Source organism: Eurypyga helias, unplaced genomic scaffold (genome assembly GCF_000690775.1).
Source record: "Eurypyga helias isolate BGI_N326 unplaced genomic scaffold, ASM69077v1 scaffold1448, whole genome shotgun sequence".
Taxonomy (NCBI): domain Eukaryota; kingdom Metazoa; phylum Chordata; class Aves; order Eurypygiformes; family Eurypygidae; genus Eurypyga; species Eurypyga helias.
In genome coordinates this window covers 51,617-73,532 of record NW_010264751.1, presented here as the reverse complement: position 1 = coordinate 73,532, position 21,916 = coordinate 51,617, and the positions used below count along the sequence as shown (strand labels likewise).

The window sequence follows — 21,916 nt, the reverse complement described above, 5'->3', positions numbered from 1 at the left end:
ACAGCAGCCACTGGTAGGTTTTGGTTGAGAAGGTGCAACTTGGACTGCATAGGTGAAGCACCTCGTAGCCTAAGCAAGAGCCTCATTGTGCTGGCTGCTATGCAAGCACTGAACAAAAAGCACTTCCCCAGCTAATTTAATAATACAACGAATGATAGACAGGTGAATAAAGACACATAAAAGGAAGGTGAAGGCAAGAAGATAAATTGGGCACCAAAACAGATCCTCTGTTCCCATGAGTGTTTTAGAATTTTCAAGACTAGCATTTGAAATTAAGTCAGTTTTAAGAAAAACAAAATTTAGACTCAAGGCTAAAACAAACAAGCTTTCAGTTGATGCAATATTAATAATCCAATCAGACATTTGTACCTGGGGGAGGAGAAGAGTTCAAGGTCTTGCAAACTACAAACAAAGAGAAGAGATAGGAAGAGATAGTGCTGCAATATTTTTTTTTAATATTGTATTTATTCTACTTCCTAAACACAAAGAACTGTGTCATCACTTCTCAGCATACCTTATAGTTCCATTTACATTTCACACATCCCAGCACAATCCCCCGCCCCGCTATCATTTGTGGCTCAGCAGAATGCAGCTGAACTTTTTTTCACGTTGCACAGTATCTGACCCTGTTAATGTGGGTACCAAACCTCCTGCCTGAAGCTGTGCTTAAAAAGGAACTCAGATTACCACCCGTTCCTCTACACCTGTATTTTCTAAACATACAGCAGTCATGCTGGCTGTGCTTTCACTTGTTGCCTGTGAGGCGTACCCCAACAGTGAAGCAGCCTGCTCTCTGAATTGTCCTAGAGGAATCATTTATATTCCTCATGTTCTGACTGATAATTATTTCCCCAGTATGGAGGAAACATTCTTTCACATTTATGCCCAAAAAATCCTTCCTTCATCAATGAAATGTATTAATATCAGCCCAAACTATAAATTTAGGAAAAACCACAAATCTTGGATGTGTGCCACAGAACTGTCCAAAGGCAAACCTGTCCTCTTTGAATGCCTTGCAGCCACACATTGCAAGGTACAATTCCTCAGTATAGGAAAGCTGTTGGTTTTCCCGTCCTAAACACCTGAATCCTGGTTACCGGTCAGGTACAGTGAAGTCAAAATCCAGAGCCATAAGCTACTCCCATGCCTCCACGTGGCTCAATTCGTGCTGCTATTTACTCCATGGTACAGCTGGCTAGCCAGTGCAAAGGGCTGGCTCAGGGCAAACGCTGATAACAATTTGCTCATCTTACGCTATTCATTAATGGCTTGGATGACGGAGTAGGTTGTACGCTTCTTAAATCAACACATGAGAACAACACAGAAGGTATAATAGCATGCTGGCAGATGAGGGCTAGAATTCAGAATGATCTTAAGGCATTGAAATAAATAATGTGCAGCTTCCGTGATGCAAAGAGTAGTGCTTTTGAACTAGAGCTGTGATAACCAAGCTAGCAAATAAGAAATTCTTTAGAAATTATCTGGGTGTTCGTTATTCAAAAATAACATGTTAAGAAACAAAAAGTAATACTGTCGAAAGAGCAAATTTTATACTGGAAATTTTAAGTGGAAGCTTTCAACATGGCATGAAAACATTCCTTTCCATTCAGCATCAGAAAGATTTGTCTATTGTATTATGTCTTCACCATCACTCTTCAAGAAAGATGAATATGACTTGGAAAGGGCTCAGAATAACAAGAATAACAAACATTTGATGTAAAAAATAGGGCCCACTAAGAGAGATGGAAAGAATTATACTTAACCTGTATAACTAAGAGAAAATTGTGGGAGAAAAGTGATAAATACTTTTCCTTTAAAGAGAAAAGGAATAAATGATTTTCCATATACAAGGGGATGGGGAAAAGAATAACCCGTTTAAATTACAGCAAGTTAAGACAGACATTGGAAAACAAAAAAATAAAGAAATTTTAGCATCTGTAGAGCACTAGAAAACAATAAGAGCTTATAGTTTCTCCAGTCCTAGCTGATTCTGTTCTGCCTTGATGCAGAGACAGACCTAATGAGCCCTCAAACTCTCTTTGACCCCCTTCTTCTCCAGTACATGCACACCCCCCACCCCGCATTGCTAAATCAACTGACGTACCTGTTTTGAAGGAAGGAGCAAAACAGATGCTTGCATTTACAATTACCTACCATCTTCCACATATCCCAGCATTAGCTGTGAAATGGCAATGACAATGCATTATAACAGTCCAGGTGGTGGTCACTTCCTTTTTTTCTGCTCTGTTTTTCCTTTTTTGCTAACATTTTTTGTATGAACCGAGTGTAAGTATTTGGAGTCTGCTATATTAGAAAATACATTACTTTCTCTGTCTTAAATATTTGAGATATTTCTATTAAAAAAAGAGAGGTAAGCAAAACATTGTAAGAAGCATTAATGCAAATAAAGCACTTACAGAACCTCATGCAATGAAACAGAAGTTGGAAGGAACTTTGACATTTTCTGGAGAAAAAAAAAAATTGTCTAATGAAAGTTAAATATGCATCTAATATATATTTGTGTGTGTGTATGTATCTATCTATCTATGTGTATGTATCTATATGTATGTATCTATGCGTATGTATCTATGTGTCTCTCGGCAGCCCAAAATAATTTCTACACGACATTTTGTTGAAAGTAAGATATAGAGAAATAACTTTCTCACAAACACATTATCTGTTCGTCTCAGCAAATAGCTATATAGCTATGCTGACTGCAGAATTTCTTTAAATTCAGCATCATCATAGAAGAACTGAACAGCACTGAGAACTGACTTCAAATAACAATTTGAGTCCAAAATTTACAATATGTGTGAATACAAAAAGTCATGACCATCTGCGTCATCATTTGGTTTTCCTAATCTTTACTACATGAAGCACTAGAGAATGTGCTGTTTAGATAACCAGATACAGGCTGCAAGGAATGAGCAGACAAACCAAGCTCCCTGTGACCGTCACGATCTGAAAGCAAAGTGTACAAGCTATTTGGGAAAGAGGAACAAACACAAGATGGTTGGTCTTCGCCCCCTAGTGTTTGCTTAAGAATTAATGTAAAACAACCGTGTAAGAAAGCAAGCTTCTAGAATTAATTATTTTTGTAAAACACAGCCAGAGAGCACAAGCCATGTTCACCTAAAATATTACATAAGCATAAAGACTCTTTGTAAGACATCAACTCCCAGAATTAAAAAAAAATACAAAAATGTAAGATGAATCCTATTTGCTGCATAGAGAGCAAATTACTGTTTGTACTTCTTAATCATATGCACACAGCAGCAAAAAGACTGACATAATTTGCTTTAAGAACTCAAGCGAGTCAAGCAAGAGATCTTGTCTGCGTACTGTGAATTAGAGTGGTTTGCATTAACAGGACTCAACAGATCTGCAAATAGCTGCTTGGCAGTGCATTAGATGTGGGTGAGTTACGTACAGATGTTGAAAAAGGGGTTACTGTTAAGCACTTTGCTGCTTGGGTGCACGTAAATGCCACGCAGAGCTTGCCCTGGCAGACAGCCTCATCTGCAAGGCAAAAGTGGCAAACGGAGCAGGGATTTCCATGAAGCTGACTACAGAAATTCTACTTGTCACATGGGAACAACTGAATGGAGTTCAGTGCTCTATCTCACAGCCTGTAGCTTGAACAACACAGCCAGAAAGCAGTCAGCAAACAACTAGACAGTGAGGCACAGAGGGGCCAAGCCAATACCCCTAATAACCCATGAACACTGCAGGCAACCAACCGGACCATTACTGAGAGAGTAAATGGAAGAAGCAGCAGCCATTCCCATTTCTTGCAGATCAGAGAGGGAATATGATGGGGGGGTTGTGGGGTGGGGTGTTATTGTTATTTCCTAAAGCACTAATCAAACACATCCCAAGTCTGAATTTTCTAGTAATTTTTATTGCCTTTTAGTAGATGCTCAGTTCTTTCCTTGAAACGAATGTCAAACAAGATCATACTACACATCTAGTGCAGAAGTAGTCTCTGTCCTCCTTTTCATAAGGAGTTACTGGAATGATTGACTGCATGCATTTTCATCCTCACCCACAGGTTTAGTTCTCAGGAGTAACAGCTCATTTTTGCTAAAACTACTAGAACATCAAATCTGCAGCCGGTTATGAAGACAAAGCATGGATGAAGTGCATCCCGCTGCTGGTGGGATCCCAGTGGCAGGTATTCATTACCCTCCAGAGCAGAAAGGTCTTCTTATCTACTTGAGGACAATCTATGCAGTTTGGAACAGCACTGTATTTTAATGAAGATGACTAGTCTTTCTAAAATAAGAGGAAAAATTACGAAAGAAATCTGCAAGCTGATGCAACACACAAGACAAACCTGCAGTTGTACTACTGTTAGTATAATATGCATTTGAAGTACACATAAATACGCACAACTGATCCTGTCATAAACCTAATCTTCTCTTTTACGTTGCAGACTATGCTATTTAGAGGCAAAACATAGCAACCCTGGCAGGTAAATTGCCCAGTGTTATGTGTCATCGAGTATCACCTCCCATTTTGTTTTCTATAAAAGCCATTACCTAGCTATGATCACAGTGATAAGGCAGCTTATTATCCATTCTTTCCTTACTGGAATAAGCAGAGCCTCATGGATCAGCTTGGGAGATTCATTCAATCGGATGCTAAAGGTATGTGACTAGACATACTAGAGTCCTTTACCAAGAGTTTTAGTTACATTTTGGTAGTTTTTCTCAGAATTGACAATCAAAATGAGAAAAATTGTTTTCTTTCTCTTGCAATGTTGTTCAAAAATATCAGTAGTATACATTTTCAAGATATAAAGGAGATATGCAAAAAGCTTGTAGGAAAAAAAAATCTTACACTTAAGTAGGGAGGGAAAGTCTCTGTTGGTCCTTTATTCACTTAAAATACAGCTAACAGTTTTAACCAGGCAATGACTTGTCTGGATGATACCATATTTTAATGATTTTTAGATTAAGGCAAAAAGTAAATTACAGATCTATCTAGACTAATTAACCATTGCACAGAGGACACATGTAACTTCCCTGAAATAACTCCTTCCAGTTAAAAGCTCTGGCTGAAGCTGAGTTCTTTGTAAAAGAGCCATTCTTTTTTAACATGTTCATGAATGAAAATTCAATCATAATTAAACATTAGGAATGCAAAAATAAAACTGTTATACCTTATTTCTGTTATGCAGCAGCTTAGCTTCCAGTTCTTCTTACTGGCTCCTATTACATCTATCCCCCCACTAGATCAAAGAACCTATTGTCATTATTTATCAGTTTCCTATAGAAGTAGTCATAGATTGTGATCAATTCCCTCCTATAGATGTTAGAAAACCCTTCAAATTTAACTTACAGTGTTACCATTAAAGATACTGTGAATTACTGAGTTTTTTATATAAGTTCATAATAGCATTTCCATGGCCATGAATCCCTGGTTATATATACAGGGAGTTAATTTCTACTTTAACAACATTGACTGGGAAATCAGGTTTATCTGACTAACCATGATGGTTCTCATGGCTTTGCCAGCGTTTCCTAAGACAAAGCATCTGCAGATCATCCTGAACGTATGAGCTACCTTAGTGGTTGGTAGATGCATGTTCTATCTTTGGCTCCAAACATGTACTTTGCTCCTGAACCTGAACTCCTCTCATTTAGTTACCTCTTTGCTTTTTTACTTATCCATCCTTTAATATTTGAATATTGGTTTTATTCATATCTTTGACAAAAATATTTTTTATTGTGTTGCCTACATTAAATGTACTTTGTATTGCTACTGAAAGAACATTGCGCTCTCAGGATTTCATTGCCTAATACGTCTAAGGTCTGTCTAAGGTCCTGCAAGACCTTACTGTCTCTCTAGCAGCAGCTTGGATACCCTAACTCACAGATAGTTCAGTTATGTTGGTTACACAACCAGATACACACAGCCTAAGTTAGATTAATAATTTATAATATCATACCAACTGACATTATTTTGGTGTATTATTTTAGTGTTCATTAATAGAGACCTGGAATAACCATTCTATTGCTAATTATATATCACTGGAATGTACCTAATCCTCACAAACAGAACAAAACTCAAAATAAATGTCTAGTCCTGGCTTACACTTTTCATACTATTCCAATCCATCTAATCCACCACATGTGAGAAACTTCACATTAGAATTTACCACACGACCCTATGCAGAGCAGCTAACCACCATTTTGCCTTTTTTTTTTTAATTTTATTAGATCATTTTCTAATATAATCTGAAAGTACATTAAGGATTCTTAAAGACACTCACCTAGTAGTGCTAGTACCTGTGCTAGCTAGTAGTGCTACCTAGTAGAAGTAATTCCTCTGGTGAAAGACAGTAATGAAAGCAACAGTATATTAGATCATCTCATGTATTAAGAGCAAAACTTCCACAATGAGGTAAAACATCATGAATACTTATTGTAGTAGTACTGCACAAGAGTTGACATAGAGATTAGTCACATACTTGCATAGATTCTAAGTTACACTTCTGGTGATTAAGCTAAATAATGGATTTGATAGCAATGGACTTTTATGTAGGGATATGCTATCATTCTCTTACCTAGCACAGCGTGTATAGGAGGAATAAAGACACACACTGCATTTTTTGGTGAAAAGGGTCTGACCTGCTTCCGGTCAGTTGTTGGAGTCTACGGCAGGCAGCAGACGCAGACACACGCTAGGAACGTACTTTGCCATGGTTCAGGGAACACGCAAAGTGCTTTTCTCACTGCACACGCTCTGGTGTGAGAGAAGCCTACAAATGTCACCTATTTCAAACACAGCGAAACCAGAAATCCACGTCATTCCAGTGTGATGTACAAAAGCATACACATCGCTGAACAGCTTTGCCAAGGGATCCAGTAGTCCCTAGAGCTAGGAGAGAAACTTTTGAACAGTGTTCCAGCAGAAAACTGATGGTAAAAAGGGGTCACCATAAATTATACCAGTATTGATCAAAGTTCCCTTCAGAAACATTTTGAAATCCAGCACCATTTGGGATTTCATTAACACAGTCCAGAGACTGCAGAGACCAAAGCAATACCCCAGAACGCTAACGTGGTCACGATGGCTTTGGCAGATGACTCTTGCATCCCTTCATTCCTTTTCCCAATAGTAATAGCCTCAAGCAAATCAGTCTCATAAAGGGTATATTCTCTTCCTACAACACATGACACATTATTACATCATTTTTTGTTTTGTTTAAAAATTGAATTAGGGAATAATATAATTTCTGTTAATGTATTTTCACATCCTAATTATTATTGCCTCACAAACTTTCTTTGATTTACTGTTGTTATGGGCTTTCTCAATGACAGAATAAAGTAGTGATAACAATCTGTAAATGGAGCACTTTGCAATGAGGCTGGTCCAATTCTGACTAGATTCAGGAAAGGTCTTAATAAGTTTCCCTCATCTGGATATCTTGAGAGAGAACTTTCTGTTCAAAAACATGCTCAAAAGATCACTCAGCAACAAGCATAAGAAAATGACTATATTTCCAGGTACTTATTGTATTCATTACTGTTAGAGCTCTTAAACTAAAGGTTTTAAAATGTTTGGGCTTAGTTTGAGTTTTTTTAACATCAGTTTTGAAAACTAAAACATTTGTTTCAAAGTTATGGAATCAACTCATATGAGCCAAAAGAAAAGAGAATAGATTCCCTTTTGAACCCATAACCTTTCAAGATTTATCCAGAAATTTTTAGTAATGAAAGAATGAAATTCCCTTTCATATCATTCCCTTTTTACTTTATTTCTCAGAGCAAGTGTGAAAGGCCAGCCCTTTAATGCAATGTTACTGTAAAAATCAAATTCTTAGCTTTCTACATTTGGTTCACAGTAACCTGTGGTTTCAGATCACTGTGGTATGTCAAAATCCAAGCTTTTCCCCAGAAGTAGAACTACTCTTTTGTATTAGTGTGCTTAGAATATCATAAAGTATAAAGTGCCATTCCCAGGCAACACTGAATTAATGTCCTAGCACACAACTCTTGCAGGGCTCTAGACCATCCTTAGAAGCAAAATCACTACTTAAAGAGAATTTACAACTAAAGAGCAATTTTACAACTCCTTTCCAGTATCAGAATTCGATGGTTTCCTAAGTGACATTTAAATTCTAATTTTAAGAATGTGTTTTCTCTTTGTTCAATATTAAGGAATATTGGAAAAGATACAATTGTACTTAACAAAGAAACTGCTGCCACACTTGGAAGACAGAATGAAGTATCACCAGGAGTTTGCCTCATCCACTTCATTTCATGGGGTGCATAATATTGTCCAAACACAGAGCAAGACTCGCAAAGTGCTGTGGCTGTTAGTAGTCGCCAGCTGTCTTGCCATTGTTATATGGCAAATCTGCAGTCGCTTCATCTACTACTTCAGCTGGCCAACCACAACTACCGTGGTAGTTCAGTATGTGGAAAACGTCCAATTCCCTGCTGTGACTTTCTGCAACCTGAACAGGTAAAAGTTATGTTTGTTGTTTGCTCTTGAGAGGCAACACCTCTTTGTCTGAAAGCAGACAGGTTCCCCAACTTGTCAACAAATCACAAAAAACAAGAAAAATATGTCTCTGAGGGGCGTCTTCCACACCACCACATGAAATCTAAAAGAAGAGGAAAATACAAGAATCAACAAAAGGAGGTGGTTTTTTTTTTTTAAATCTTCCTCATTCCTCAGATGAGCAATTGCACTGCAGATTTTTAAGTTTCGAAAAGTAAGTTGGAGTAGAAAAACTTCTTTGCTTTTGTTCTACATATGACTGTTGTTTTTAGAGTGCAGCTGAGGGACAGTCATCAGTGACATGCAAGTTAAAAGATAACATTAGCAAATAGAAACCGCAGACAAATGTAGAAATCTTAGGCAAAGCAGATACTTTTTTTTTCAGAGGTGCTCAGCCTTTACAGTTCCAGCTGATGTCAGCGGGATTTGCAGGAGGGAAGCATTTTGTTTGTTTGGAAGTCATGTATCTAAGCAGGAACTTCAATACAGATTTCTACATTTGAAGATAATGGACAAGATTCAGATGCAGCCACTTTGAAAATAATATAATAAACCTATGGCCTGATTTTCAGAACAAAATTTAGGAACTGTTTTAGAAATACAAAAAGTTTACCCACATTGTTTCCTCAGGAATTTTAAGTTTTCTTATCTTCTACCTTTTGCTGGCAGAATCAGCCAGAAGTCCAAGTCTCAAGTATCTGGAGCCATTCTGCCTCACTACACCTCCTTCCCATCACCCTGCATAAAGCCATCCTAGTTTCTACTGCACAATACACAGTGTGGGCAGAAGTTCCTCTTGATTGCAGTGGCCTGTCTATTATAAAAATTCCTCACTTCTTGTAATTATAACGGCAGCACGTTGTAAGTAAAAATTCAGCTAATGAGCATGGAAGCTGTCTGCCTAAGCAACAGTTTGCTGCCACATCCATCTGTTGTTTGTGCTGTTCTTACCCTTCCCTTCCAGTTGTAGTAACGAGTTTGTTTGTTGGCATGACAATGAGGCACAGATCTACCTTTCTCTATTTTTTGACTCAAATTCAGTTGTGAAGAGCTGTTCCTACCAATCTTCCTTAAGCTGAGGCATTAAGATCTGTTATACAAATACATCAATGTTTTTAAAAATAGGATTACATAAAATGGAAATTCTAAAGAACATGGTGGTGTTGTTTCATTTGTGTTTATTCTCTTTTCAAACTTATAACTGCTCTGTAAGCCCCTACTTCACTTCAGTGCTGTACATCAGCAAAACACCTCCAATGCCTCATGGGTTTTTTTTTGAGATTTTTCAAGTTCATTCTATGAGTAAGGATCACCCTTGGTTTATGCCACTGTGTCACCAGCCACAGAGCTCAAGGGAGGGGGAGCTGTCTCTACACTGGGGTGTAGTGCCTTAGTAAAGCACATGAGATTACTGCAAATGCACTTAGAAATCAATTCACTAAATGATGAAAGACAGGTTTCTTGAAAGGAACAGCTCCTCCCAGCTAGTTTCCCCACATGTAAATGCAATTGGTCAGCTTGTCTTCAGTTCCATATCAGTTGTAATCTGGTTGTTGGCTTATGCAGATGGATAATCTACTTGTTTTTTTGGGTTTTAAATTTTTAATGAACAACCACACACAACAGAAATGTTTCCAATATGATAGAATAGCCATAGAAAGGCTTATATTTTCCATTTTCAGATATGGCAAATACCTTCCTAGAAATGGAGACTATATTGTTTATTCATGTTGTAGTGCTTAAAGTGCATTGTGGTGGGCAAGAATCACTTCCAGTTTGCAAGCAGACAACAAACTGTGTCACAGATTTGGCAAGAGCATCCTTGAGAACAGCCCTATAACTCTGCAGAACTCTGAGCAATTCTTTCTCCTTCCCACTGACAGGTTTCAAGCTCATGCAGTAAGCAACCTCAGAATAATTTTTATAATTTGGAACATTGTGACTGGGGTTCTCCACAAATTTGCTATGGAAGATAAATACTCTCAAGAGCTAAATGATTTCATTCATGGGAACCAGAACTTCAGCATCAAAGAGTTTACAAAGAAAAATGGGTTTTATCTGAACAGCAGCACATTGCTAGAATGTGAATTTTTTGGAAAGCCGTGTTACCCACAGGTAAATACTTTTTATTTTAGTAAAACAATACAGCGGAAGGGAAGGGGATGTATTCTCTACCACTCAACTTGAGACACCTAGCTTTGCCAGCTACTCACCCTGTTTTCCCTTTACAGTCAGCAAATGGAGAAAAAGTCCTTCTCTAAATCACGCTGAGGACCCTGATTCTCCTGACTGCAGAGACAGCCTGCTGGACTCCCTGAGCTGTAAAATGAGATTTCAGTCTCAATAGCTCTCTGCTGAAGTGCCACTTCTGCACAGACAGCAGCCCTTGAAAGCTGTCATACCTCCAGGCTGTATCTAGCAACCTTTCCCATAAACTGCCTATAATGAAGGTCAGTTTGAATGGAGTTTTTTGCAGGACATGATTGTGTAGCTTTGTTCTCGAGGTCAAGAATATAGACAGCCAGGGTAACTACATTTAAAATTCCTGTGGGATCTGCATATAATGAAATAAAAATAGCCCATCTTCTGGAATTTTGGACAACAACCAAAGAATACGATCATCCCATTTTTATGTCGATTCTTCCATACAGCAATTCCCAAAATTTTGTCTATTTGAACAATAGAAAGCATGAACAGAAAAGTCAGGCCTATATTCTTTCTGATTTATCTAACCTTTGGATAATGCTGTAGCTTCTAAAATTAGACACTGCAGAGTTCTCTTAAGTGAAAGACACTAGTGATAACAACTAAAACTAAAGCAATGAGACGCAGTCATACTAGCAAATGTTTTCAGTTAAATGGCTTTGGGAAAAGTCCAAATACTGTACTTCAGCTTTGAAACAATCTTCACAAAATATCTACTGGAAAAACTAAACAAGTTTCTGAATATATAATTTCTATGTAGCGTAACAGGTATAGAAAAACAACAGAACCCCATTAAATGATTCTGAGCAGTTCGTGGGTATTAAAAAAACAGTGGGAAATTTCTCCTTTAATTTGCTACAGAAAGGGATGCAATCTTTTTGAATATTTTCATCAATTACCACTTTTCTGATTGTAGTATTTAGCACTGCCTTTGCAGAAAAAAAAGCCAAAAACTAAACAACCAACCCCAGAATTCCATCTCTTGCATTGTGACTCACTGATGAAACTTCAAGTGATCTTCCTTTCATTTTACCTTTCCCTATTTTCCTTTACTGAAGGATTTTGAACATGTTTTCACTGAGTATGGAAACTGCTTTACTTTTAATCACAATGACCTTCCAGCAAGAAGAGTGAGTTTATCTGGAAGAGGCTTACATTTACTTTTTGATGTCCAACAGGTACCGTTATCCTAACGATTATAAACAATGATTCATGTAATAATTTATAGATGAGTTTTGTTTTGGGGGTTGGTTTGGTTGGTTTTACACAGCCTTTTAGAATTTCATGCACAAAATTCTGTATCAAGACTATTTGTGAGTGACAGGGTATTTAAAGGAAAGATCTAATATAGACTTAAAAAATTCAGAATTATTACTGACTCTGTCGCCAGCTACATAGATCTGAAAGCTGCGAGTGGGCATATATATGTATATATACACAGATCACCTACAACTGAAACATCATCAGAGCAGTAATTTAATTTTAGGCAAGCACTATGGGATAACATAATTTCATTTTAATAAAAGGCATAGTAGGGACAGTCATACGGTGGCAATTTCTCAGTATTGAATTTTAGTTGCAGCAGCAGTAAGTGCTCAATGCCAGCTAGGATCTGGTCTTTGCACTTCCAATAGTCTCTGACCCTATTAGAATTGTTTTTGACCAACGAAAAAGCAGAAAACTCAGGGAATATCACCTTGTGAGATCAGGGAAAAAAACTAAAATCTACAGTGACAAATGACTTCAACATTCACTTGAGTTCTCTAGGAATTATGAGGCAGGAGTGACAGGTTCTGGAGAGAGTAACAGAAAGTTTACTGAATCGTGATAGGTAGTTGCAAGTAAAAGGAACGAATATCCAAGTTATGTGTAAAGGTTCATCTATGCCTTCTTGCTTTTGAAATTGGGAGACAACAGAAGGAATAAAAAACCTCAAAGTTTACAGTACCTGGAAGGAAACTCACATAGGTAATCAATGAGGGACATTTAAGTCAGCTCATTTCTATACTTGTCTGTAAATTGCTAAAGCTGTGACTAGAGATACAAGACCAAGTGAAAAAGCAGAGTAACATTTTAAACATAGATAAAGCTTCAGAGGGTAAGCAAAGCTGAAACTATTTAAAATAATTTCTTCTGTCAGGAACAATTCACTGATGAACCTGCTCTCGGTTATACTGATGCTGGTATAACTTTTGTTATCCATTCACCTAAAGAGCTCCCACGCTTTGATGGTTTAGGCTTATTAACATCGGTCGGCATGCATGCACAGGTATCAATCCGCCAGCTGAAGGTAAGGACCTACCCCATCAAGCAGAGGAATTGGTCTTTCATTCTCTTCTGAAGTGTGACAATGAATTAGACATTTTGGAAGTTAAAATATTTATCATGCCAAGGAAGTTCCTAAAAATAACATTTCCTTCAGATACATACAAAATTGCTGCTCTTTGGGGTGAAGGGGAGGGGGGAGGGGAAGACAGGGAGGGATGTCATTGGTCTTCATAATCTGTATCTACTAAAGTCAGCCTTTCCTAACATTCTACAGTCTTGCTGACATGTAATGATAAAAGGACCCCGTGGAAGTTCTCCATCAACACATTCTGTTCTTATTAATGTCGTCTCAGATTCCTAGTGGAATCCAAGTGGAGCAGGCTGCACTTCTGCCCTGTGCTGTCTGATCATGTCCTGCTTTTGCTGTGAGACTGAGGAGATGACATTATAATCCCAAAAAGAAAAAAATGTAATTGCCTCAAATTAAATCACAACATTACTGATTATGTCTCCAACAGGCTTCCTTTAGCACTTTAAAATATAAGAAAATAATATCTAAATTTAAAAAAGGAGGCAAAAAAATATATTTTCTGTTATTATTACCCCACAGTCAATTATCCAAGAGTACCCATGGGGAGAGTGCAAGCCTGATATAAAGCTTCAGTACCACAAGATTTATAGTACTAATGGATGTTTGCAGGCATGTTTTTTTTGGAATGCAAAGCCCGGTACATTCAGGACTGGTGTGGCTGTTTGCCTTTCATTCTTCCAGGTATTTCTCAGGAATATCGTAACACTATTATACTGATCATCTTGCTAGGAGACCTCACCTGTTACTAAACAGCAAATGTGATGAGGCACATGCTTGAAGGATATCTACAGCTGGGGTTAACTAAGTTATATAAATTGGTCTTTTTTTTTTTTCTTTCCCCCTCAGTTCAGAGAAAACAAGCAAGGTATTTGGTCAGCTGTAGACCTAGCATCTGGTCATTGGCTATTCTTAGGATGCAGACCAAAAACCTTGAAAGAAAATAAAATGCCTCAGGGCTGTGAGACAAGTCTATAGTCTTCATCATGACTTCCTAAAGAGGTAGAACTAAATCCATAAAAAGTCAGATTTTGACACGTACCACAGAATACCTACTTTGTGGGTGTTTAGCAGCCACAGCAGAACTGATTGTCTGAAGACAGAAACCAAGGTCCCCTACATGAACCATGGAAAGAGCCTGGCACCTAGAAGAAGGGTCTGCAGAAGCCAAAAGGCTGCATGGAGCCATGAAATCAGCCCGAAATGCAGAGTTCAGGTGTATGCTCTAACACTCCCCTCACGAATCCAGGCATCTTAATCACTCTAGAAATAGAAAGCAGTAACTCTGAGTCCTGAGCAATCTCCTCCCTCCCACCTTTCAGCATTAAATGTGATGATAACACTGTCACCTTCCTCTGAAGCAAGAGTTGGAACCCAAACCTTTGCTCTCATAGCTATTTTTTTCACAAGTAGTGGGAGAGAAAGCCACTGTCACACCTGCACTTTCTGACTTCGTATTTTTAAATAGCCCCAAGCAAGGTAGAACGTTTACTCTAAGGGAGACCCGTTAATGAGTGATCTCCAGCCTGCTTGACAACCACATCAAAATGAGGCTGGCAGTCTCCTGGAAACTCTCATGGAAAGGGGTTTGAGAAGGAAATTAAGTCTAGGTCTCCCACACCCAGGGTGAGAGCTTTATATAGTGGCAGTTAGATAAAAGAAGGCAGTGCCTTCTTTAGCTGTGTGTTAAACCTCCTAGTTTCCATGCAAGGGAAAAAATTGGGGTGAAAATGAGACGACCTGAAAATTTTGCTGTTAGCTCAGGGTGCTACCTTACCCCTTAGGTCTCCCAAACCACTCTGGCATGAAGTTTAAAACTTATTGAAACAGATGGGCTGTCTACCTTACTTTGATTTTTTCATTTCCACCAGGAAAACCAGAAATTCCTGCCTGTAACAAGATAACACAGAGTGAGGCACAAGCTTAAAGCAGTTCTGGCTGGCACACATCATAAGAACGTTTGCTCCAACAGCAAGCCTCCTGGCTTGGTCTGTTGTCTCCTTTCGCTATTTACCCCTTTGGTGTCAGTAACTGCACTGGGTCCAACCGAATCATTTCCTCAGTTGTATAATGATAAACCTGAAGTGGTGAGCAGGTTTTGACGCTTTCAGTTTAGTACAAATAGCACTCAGGGTTAGAGTGTTACTTGAATTTCCTAAAGGTGGTTGTTTATTTTTAAGGAAATGGAACAGAATGTGATTTGCTGAAGTTTTACAATTGTGTTTATCCAGCAGTCTGTAAGTAATAACCTCATATTTATTTTTTCTAAGCCCATTCCAAATAGTAGACCATATCTGTCAATTAAAAAAAAATTACTGAAAGTAGTACTGAAATAGAGCACATCCCAGTTCATTCTGAAATGAGAGACCAGACAGAGCATTAAATAAATGCCAATTAAAAAAAAACCAAAAAAACAAAACAAAAAAACACCCACAAAAACGTAAGGATTCAATTTAGTAATTAGAAATGGTTCAAAATAGAAGTATATGTAAATAATCTCTTTTCAGTTATCAAACCTCTGGCTTGCATTTTTGCACCTTCATGGTATCACCCTTCTAGCTCCAATGTTGTATTCTTTTTGTTTGTGACAGAAAAGTGACACCACAGTAATAATAAGTTTGCTAAGTGATAGAAAATATCATTAAAAAAAAAAAATCACTGGACTTCAAGGTTTTATCTTTCCAAAAATAAAATGGATTATAAGTTTTCAAAGTGCACCAAATGCAATTGATTTCTGTAAGCAAATAATCTGCACAGAATAGATATGAAATCTGTAAGTCACTACAACAGACTTTCTGGAAAATATTGCAAATGGTAGTCTGAGAAGTAACTTCTCATAAACTTTAGAAAACCTCCTTTTTAACTGTTTTGGATTCTGCTAAGTAACCTAACTCTCCCCTCCCAAAGGAATAGATGATTAAGAAACCAAGTAGACTAACAAGTTCGGGGGGGAGGGTGTTGGGGGGAGGGGTGGCAGGGAGTGGTAGGAGGGGCTGTACATGAGTTTATTTCTGTTTTGACTAGGTGTCTGCAACATTGAGGCAAGTTCTACTACTATGAACAATGCCTATTTGTTGTTCCTGGGTCTCTTCTGAAATAGATTCCACTATTATGTAAATATGATTTTGATAGCCTGTCAAACATATTATTTTACTCCATGGATATTCTGTGCCAAGTTTCAAAGAAACCACTGAGTAATTTTGAAAAAATGACCCCTAAGTCCTATCAAGGATGGATAGGATTCAGAGCTGGAACTCCGAAAGAACTGCTATCATAGTCTTGCACATGACGAACCATGTATGATGTCTGGCTTTTATCCCCTAAAACCTGGACCTCAGGTTAGGTGCTAAGTCTCCTTTTACAGGACAGGAGAGAAAAACACTTGGTAACAAAATGACAGCACCACTGATCCAGTACCTGAGGGATGTACTTCTGGTGAGAGCATTTGTTTTGGGGACTCTAAAGGCCAGCTATCCAGGATGAAATCCACGACCCTAGCATCCCTGGAGAGCACCTCAAATCATCACCCAACAGGCTGAGATATCTCCTCCCTTGCAGTTTCCACAAGTGAGAAACCCACAGACAGAGGGAACACACACCATGGCCGCCACCACACCAGGGCAGAACGTCACAAGCAGGAGGTTATGGTGCCCACCTCAGAGTACCAGAGGGCTTTGGGTTATGTTTTATGCTCAAGAAGTATTTATGCCTTACCATTTTTCTTCTACATTAATGTTCTCCAGCTTTCTTAGATTTCTATAATGATTCCTTCCTGTTAGAGCCTTGTCAGAGGAATGGCCTCCCACTTTCATGAGCCATCAGACCTGCAGAATTTTGTGACTTCTCTTTGGTATTTGAAGAAACAAAGCTGTCTTAAGCCCAGTTATCAAATGGTAGGCAGGGGTTTAAGGTAAAGTGAACTTAGCTTACCAAGATTTTTATGTAGTTATCAGGTGATAGTAAACGACAACTGACATTGCTCTGAAAGCTGGTTTTGTGTATCAAAAGGAGCTAGGAAAACATCAAGGCATCAAGACCAACGATTATATACCCAAGTACATCATCAGAAAGGTAGCACAGAACATGGAAGGTCTTCTGTTGTCCTACCATTTCACTGTGGATAAGAAATAATAAGCACATGAAGTCCTAACAAAGGCAGAATGACTTAGGGTGCTAAATTTCTTTGGAAAAAGTGACCAAAAAACCTCCACCCTTATTACCATATGCAAATTATTTCTCCTGAATTTCAGATGATATAGAGATAAAAGGATTATGTACGGTAGGAACCCACAATTCCACTTGCCCAACGCCATGTGAAGAAACAGATTATCCTGCCACTGTCACCTACTCAAGTTTTGGAGGAGAAAAAGCCATAAAATACTTTTCTGCAAAGCTGAAGAAAAGCCCAGAATACGTCAGGTAATCTTGCTTAACAACTCATCTAATAAAGAAATGATCAACTACTTCTAAGTGTGCTAAAAGAGCGTATGATATAAATGTGACTTCTTAAAAAGATACTTTTATATGTGGTATTCATGGTGTTGTCTGTGAGATAAAATAATCGCTTAGGCAAAATTTATACATATTTATATATATAAAATAGATGCTTCCAAGTATACTGTCTCAACAATATTGGCCATATTTTTTATCCAGGAAATGGTGTTAGGACTTATGTTATGCATAGAGCTGTGTCACTCAGTCGAAGCGCTGAGCTGACATAAACCGCATACTCTGAAATTCACAGAAGTGAATATATGTATACACTTAGCTTTAACAGACTACATGGGCCTTACAATACAATAAATTAATGACAGATTTTCCTGCACACACATGCATTCTCTATCCAAAAAAAGAATGATGTCCAGATATTTTTCCTAGAAAAATACAAGCTAGTTGTCAAAGAGCATTTAATACAGTTTTATAGACTGAATTGCCTCTTGCTCACAGACACAGGTGTCAACAGTACAAGTATTAAGACAAGTGCTACATGAACTCATAGTATCCACATCATCAAAATATTTTTGTAAAGAACCATAGAAAACTTGGCTGATGAAATATCTGTGAGTATTTCATTGTTTCAGTGACTTCAGTTTTCTCAATCATGAGGCCATCAGTCTGCAAAATGCTGCATGTTTATATGTGAAGAGGAACTATATGAATCTTGGAATAGTTTGGGTTCAAAGGGATCTTTAAAGCCCATCTAATCCAACTCCCCTGCCATGAGCAGGGACTTCTTCAATGTGATCAGGCTGCTCAGAGCCCTGTCCAACCTGACCATGAATGTTTCCAGGGACGGGGCACCTACCACCTCTCTGGGCAACCTGTTCCAGTGTTTCACCACTCTCATCACAAAAAATTACTTCTTTATATCTAGTCTGAATGTACCCTATTTTAGCTTAAAACCATTACCCTTTGTTCTATCACTACAGGCCCTATTAAAAAGTCTGTCCCCAGTGAATATTATGAAAATTAAACCTGCTGTTATATGCTAAAGATATTAATCCTTTGAGGATGTTTTATCTTTGTTGATTATTTTATTGTCTGTAAACATCATGCACAACCCAGTAGTTATTTAATTAAGCAAGTGAAAATATAGAACATTCCCCTGTTACCAAGCCTTAACCAATAGAAATCCTGCCGGCATACTAATGGGTACACATTCTAAAATATAAAACGTAGAGATCTATTGATTTCTGAAGCTATAAGAAGGGAAAAGTTACAAATTTATTGCATAGTTCTGCTAGCAACTCCATGACAGTGGCAGGAATTCTTAGTAATAGAAACCATGAAAGTTTATTTTTAAAAGCCACTAAGTTTATTTTTATTACTCAGTGCTAACTGAATTTTAGAATTATCACCTAAAGAGATAGAAGTGATCATTTTGTGCAGCAAATACTTTTTCGTGAATATTGTTAGTGAGCTCATTATCACTATCAACCCAAAAATTTGCAGCAGTTCACAATTCTGATGAAAAATCACTATTTTTATTTTTTAAGGTCACAAAATCTGTCAAATCAGTTTTTGTGTCTGATGTATTCCACAACCATTATGTTTATATTCTATTTAGGAGTAACACAGAATCTTTCTGTAGACACAATATCTAAAGATGAGCTCTTTACACCAAATCATTCCACAAGTCTTGCTCCAACTGAGATTTAACTACTCTTAGCTTTTGCGTCAGGCAAGAATATATCTAGGTAAGCGAGGCTGTTAGCAGAGGTTAGAACAAAACATCCAAGTATAAGACAAGAGCTCTTCTGCACATACACAGTCATTGAAATAAACACAAGTAAATATGCAGTTGCACATAAATCAAGAGTGGTAGACTACACTTCCAAGCAACGTATCTGCTTTAGGTCAGGATGCTTGACACTTCCAGTCAAACTTACCTCTGTGACCCTTAAAAATTCTGAGGCTATCTCACAGTACAGATCTAGAGTTACTTTTTCAACATTGCCTCAAGCAGGTCAGGGAGGTGATTCTGCCCCTCTACTCTGGCTCTTGTGAGACCCCACCTGGAGTACTATGTCCAGCTGTGGAGCCCTCAATATAAGGATATAGACTGGCTGGAGGAAGTCCAGAGGAGGCCACAAAGATGCTCAGAGGGCTGGAGCACCTCTGCTGTGAAGAAAAGCTGAGAGAATTGGGATTGTTCAGCCTGGAGAAGAGAAGGCTCCGAGGAGACCTTATAGCACCTTCCAGTACCTGAAGGGGCCAACAAGGAAGCTGAAGGGAGGGTGGGGGGAAACATTTTACAAGGGCCTGTAGTGACAGGACAAGGGGTAACGGGTTTAAATTGAAAGTGGGGAGGTTTAGATTGGATATCAGGAAGAAGTTCTTCACGGAGAGGGTGGTGAGGCACGGGAACAGGTTGCCCAGGGAAGCTGTGGATGCCCCATCCCTGGAAGTGTTCAAGGCCAGACTGGACGAGGCTTTAAGCAACCTGGTCTAGTGGAAGGTGTCCCTGCCCATGGCAGGGAGGTTGGAACTAGATGGTCTTTAAGGGCCCTTCCAACCCTAACCATTCTATGACCTACTCCTCTGATAAGCTCCTGTTACAACTGTTGTTAGGACACTTTCTTTTTCCTCCAGTCATCTAACTCATTTTGGTAACTCTCATCTAATTATTCTTTTAAAGACACCATAACTCATCCTGAACTACATCCATGCTGATAAATGTTGGTAAAAATGAACAGCAGTTCTGACTCTCTCAAGTAATACTGTATGTATTTGTCATTAGACAGAACCTTGTGCGTATTGACATTAAATATCATGATCTGAGCTACAAAATAACACAGCAGCAGAAGGCCTTGACTATATCTGAGTTGCTTGGTAAGTGAATGTTTAATATTTATTGCTGATTAATAATTAATCTAAAAAAAAACCCTCACACAAACCAACCTGGTTTTTTGTTCTCTCCCCTCCCAAGTCATAGCCCATGTGGGCTTCTAAACAAAAAGCAATAGCATTTATATTATAATGGTGATAATCACATCTGCCTCATGATCAATTTTGATACTGTCTCCTGTCATTCCACGGAAGAACCTGCAGTATGTACAGCAGCTGAGACTAAGAATTAAATTTAGCACCATTTTACAGCTCTGTCACATGCAGGACTGTAATAGTCGAGTTTATGGGATTTGGAAGGGAGAGGGAGAACATGGGAGAAGAAGCAAGAGAACAGTTAAAATATTTCCTTCTTCTATGCCTCTTTGAGTATCTGTTTCACGGTAGGATGTGTTTTACTTACTTTAGACTTTTAAGAAACACATTAGTCTTCTCCATTAAACATTCTTAGGAATATTAATTCTGTTTTCTTAAAGTGATGGATTATGTATATTGAATTTATTTACTACTCAAACCGAGCAGGGTTTTGTTTGCTTGCTAGACTAAACCAAATGCTTAGAATGACATACGTTTATTTCCTTCTATTACAGCAGATGTAGGTGGCCAGCTTGGATTGTTTTGTGGTGCCAGTATGATTACAATCATAGAACTGCTTGAGTATATTTTTACTAACTTCTGTTGGATGTGCATTTTTCTTCTATTGAAAGCTTCTGAAATGCCTCAATGGAACAATCCATCCCAGAACCAACCAAGACACAAGGAAAAAAAGATTGGAATAGAAGAATGTTAGTGTCTTGTAGAAGCATGAAACTAATTGTTTCTGCACTTCCCTTCCTTTTTAAGATACAAAGGAGACAGTAATATTTTGCATTGCTCCCTTCCCTGCAATCCATATTCTTCCTGCTTCCTTTATGGCCCAGAACTATTTAACTGTGCCAGATAATTTTAAAGAGGGAATCTTGGAAAGTCTCACTTTCTTACATAAAGAAAAATATCATCTTTACCTAAAATTTTATTTTACAGAATTATCAATGTTTTTTTAAACAGCAAAGCAAGTGATATTGACATGCAACACAATTTAGCATTTCTGACTGAGTTTTTATCTTCTGCGTTTTGACTGAGGAGAAATAATACACCTGCCAGATTAACACACACAAGAGGTTTCTTAACTGCCACCCAGGTGGCACATTGCTACGCTGAAAACCCAGCGTTTATTAACTTGCTTATTAACAAGGGAGTCTTTGCTAAGAGGTTACCATTGTTACATGTTCCAGTGAAGGATAGTGTAGCTTTGTGGATCAGAATTAGGAGTGAACCTAGCAACAATAACTTTTACAGTGTATTATCTGTTTGTCTGAAATGTGCAAAACCCCCAAAACTTGTGAGTCTGCCAACTAATATAAATATAAAACTGAGAAACTTAAGACATCTGAGTGGATGGCAAGTGGGAAATCATAGGCCAAATTCAAGATTTAATGTCATGAAAGATGATAA

The 21,916-nt window shown here is 38.1% G+C and overlaps 1 protein-coding gene across 1 annotated transcript; it reads left to right on the top strand.

Annotated features, from left to right (window-relative positions):
- The first annotated feature begins 4,609 nt into the window (after window positions 1-4,609).
- On the top strand, window positions 4,610-21,212 carry ASIC5 (acid-sensing (proton-gated) ion channel family member 5). Its single transcript, XM_010156465.1, is given in 11 exon segments — window positions 4,610-4,649; window positions 8,169-8,475; window positions 10,398-10,629; window positions 11,778-11,897; window positions 12,860-13,009; window positions 13,598-13,699; window positions 13,702-13,759; window positions 15,256-15,312; window positions 17,326-17,494; window positions 20,316-20,407; window positions 21,013-21,212. Coding segments are annotated over 11 exon segments (1,527 nt in total).
- The last annotated feature ends 704 nt before the right edge of the window (window positions 21,213-21,916 follow it).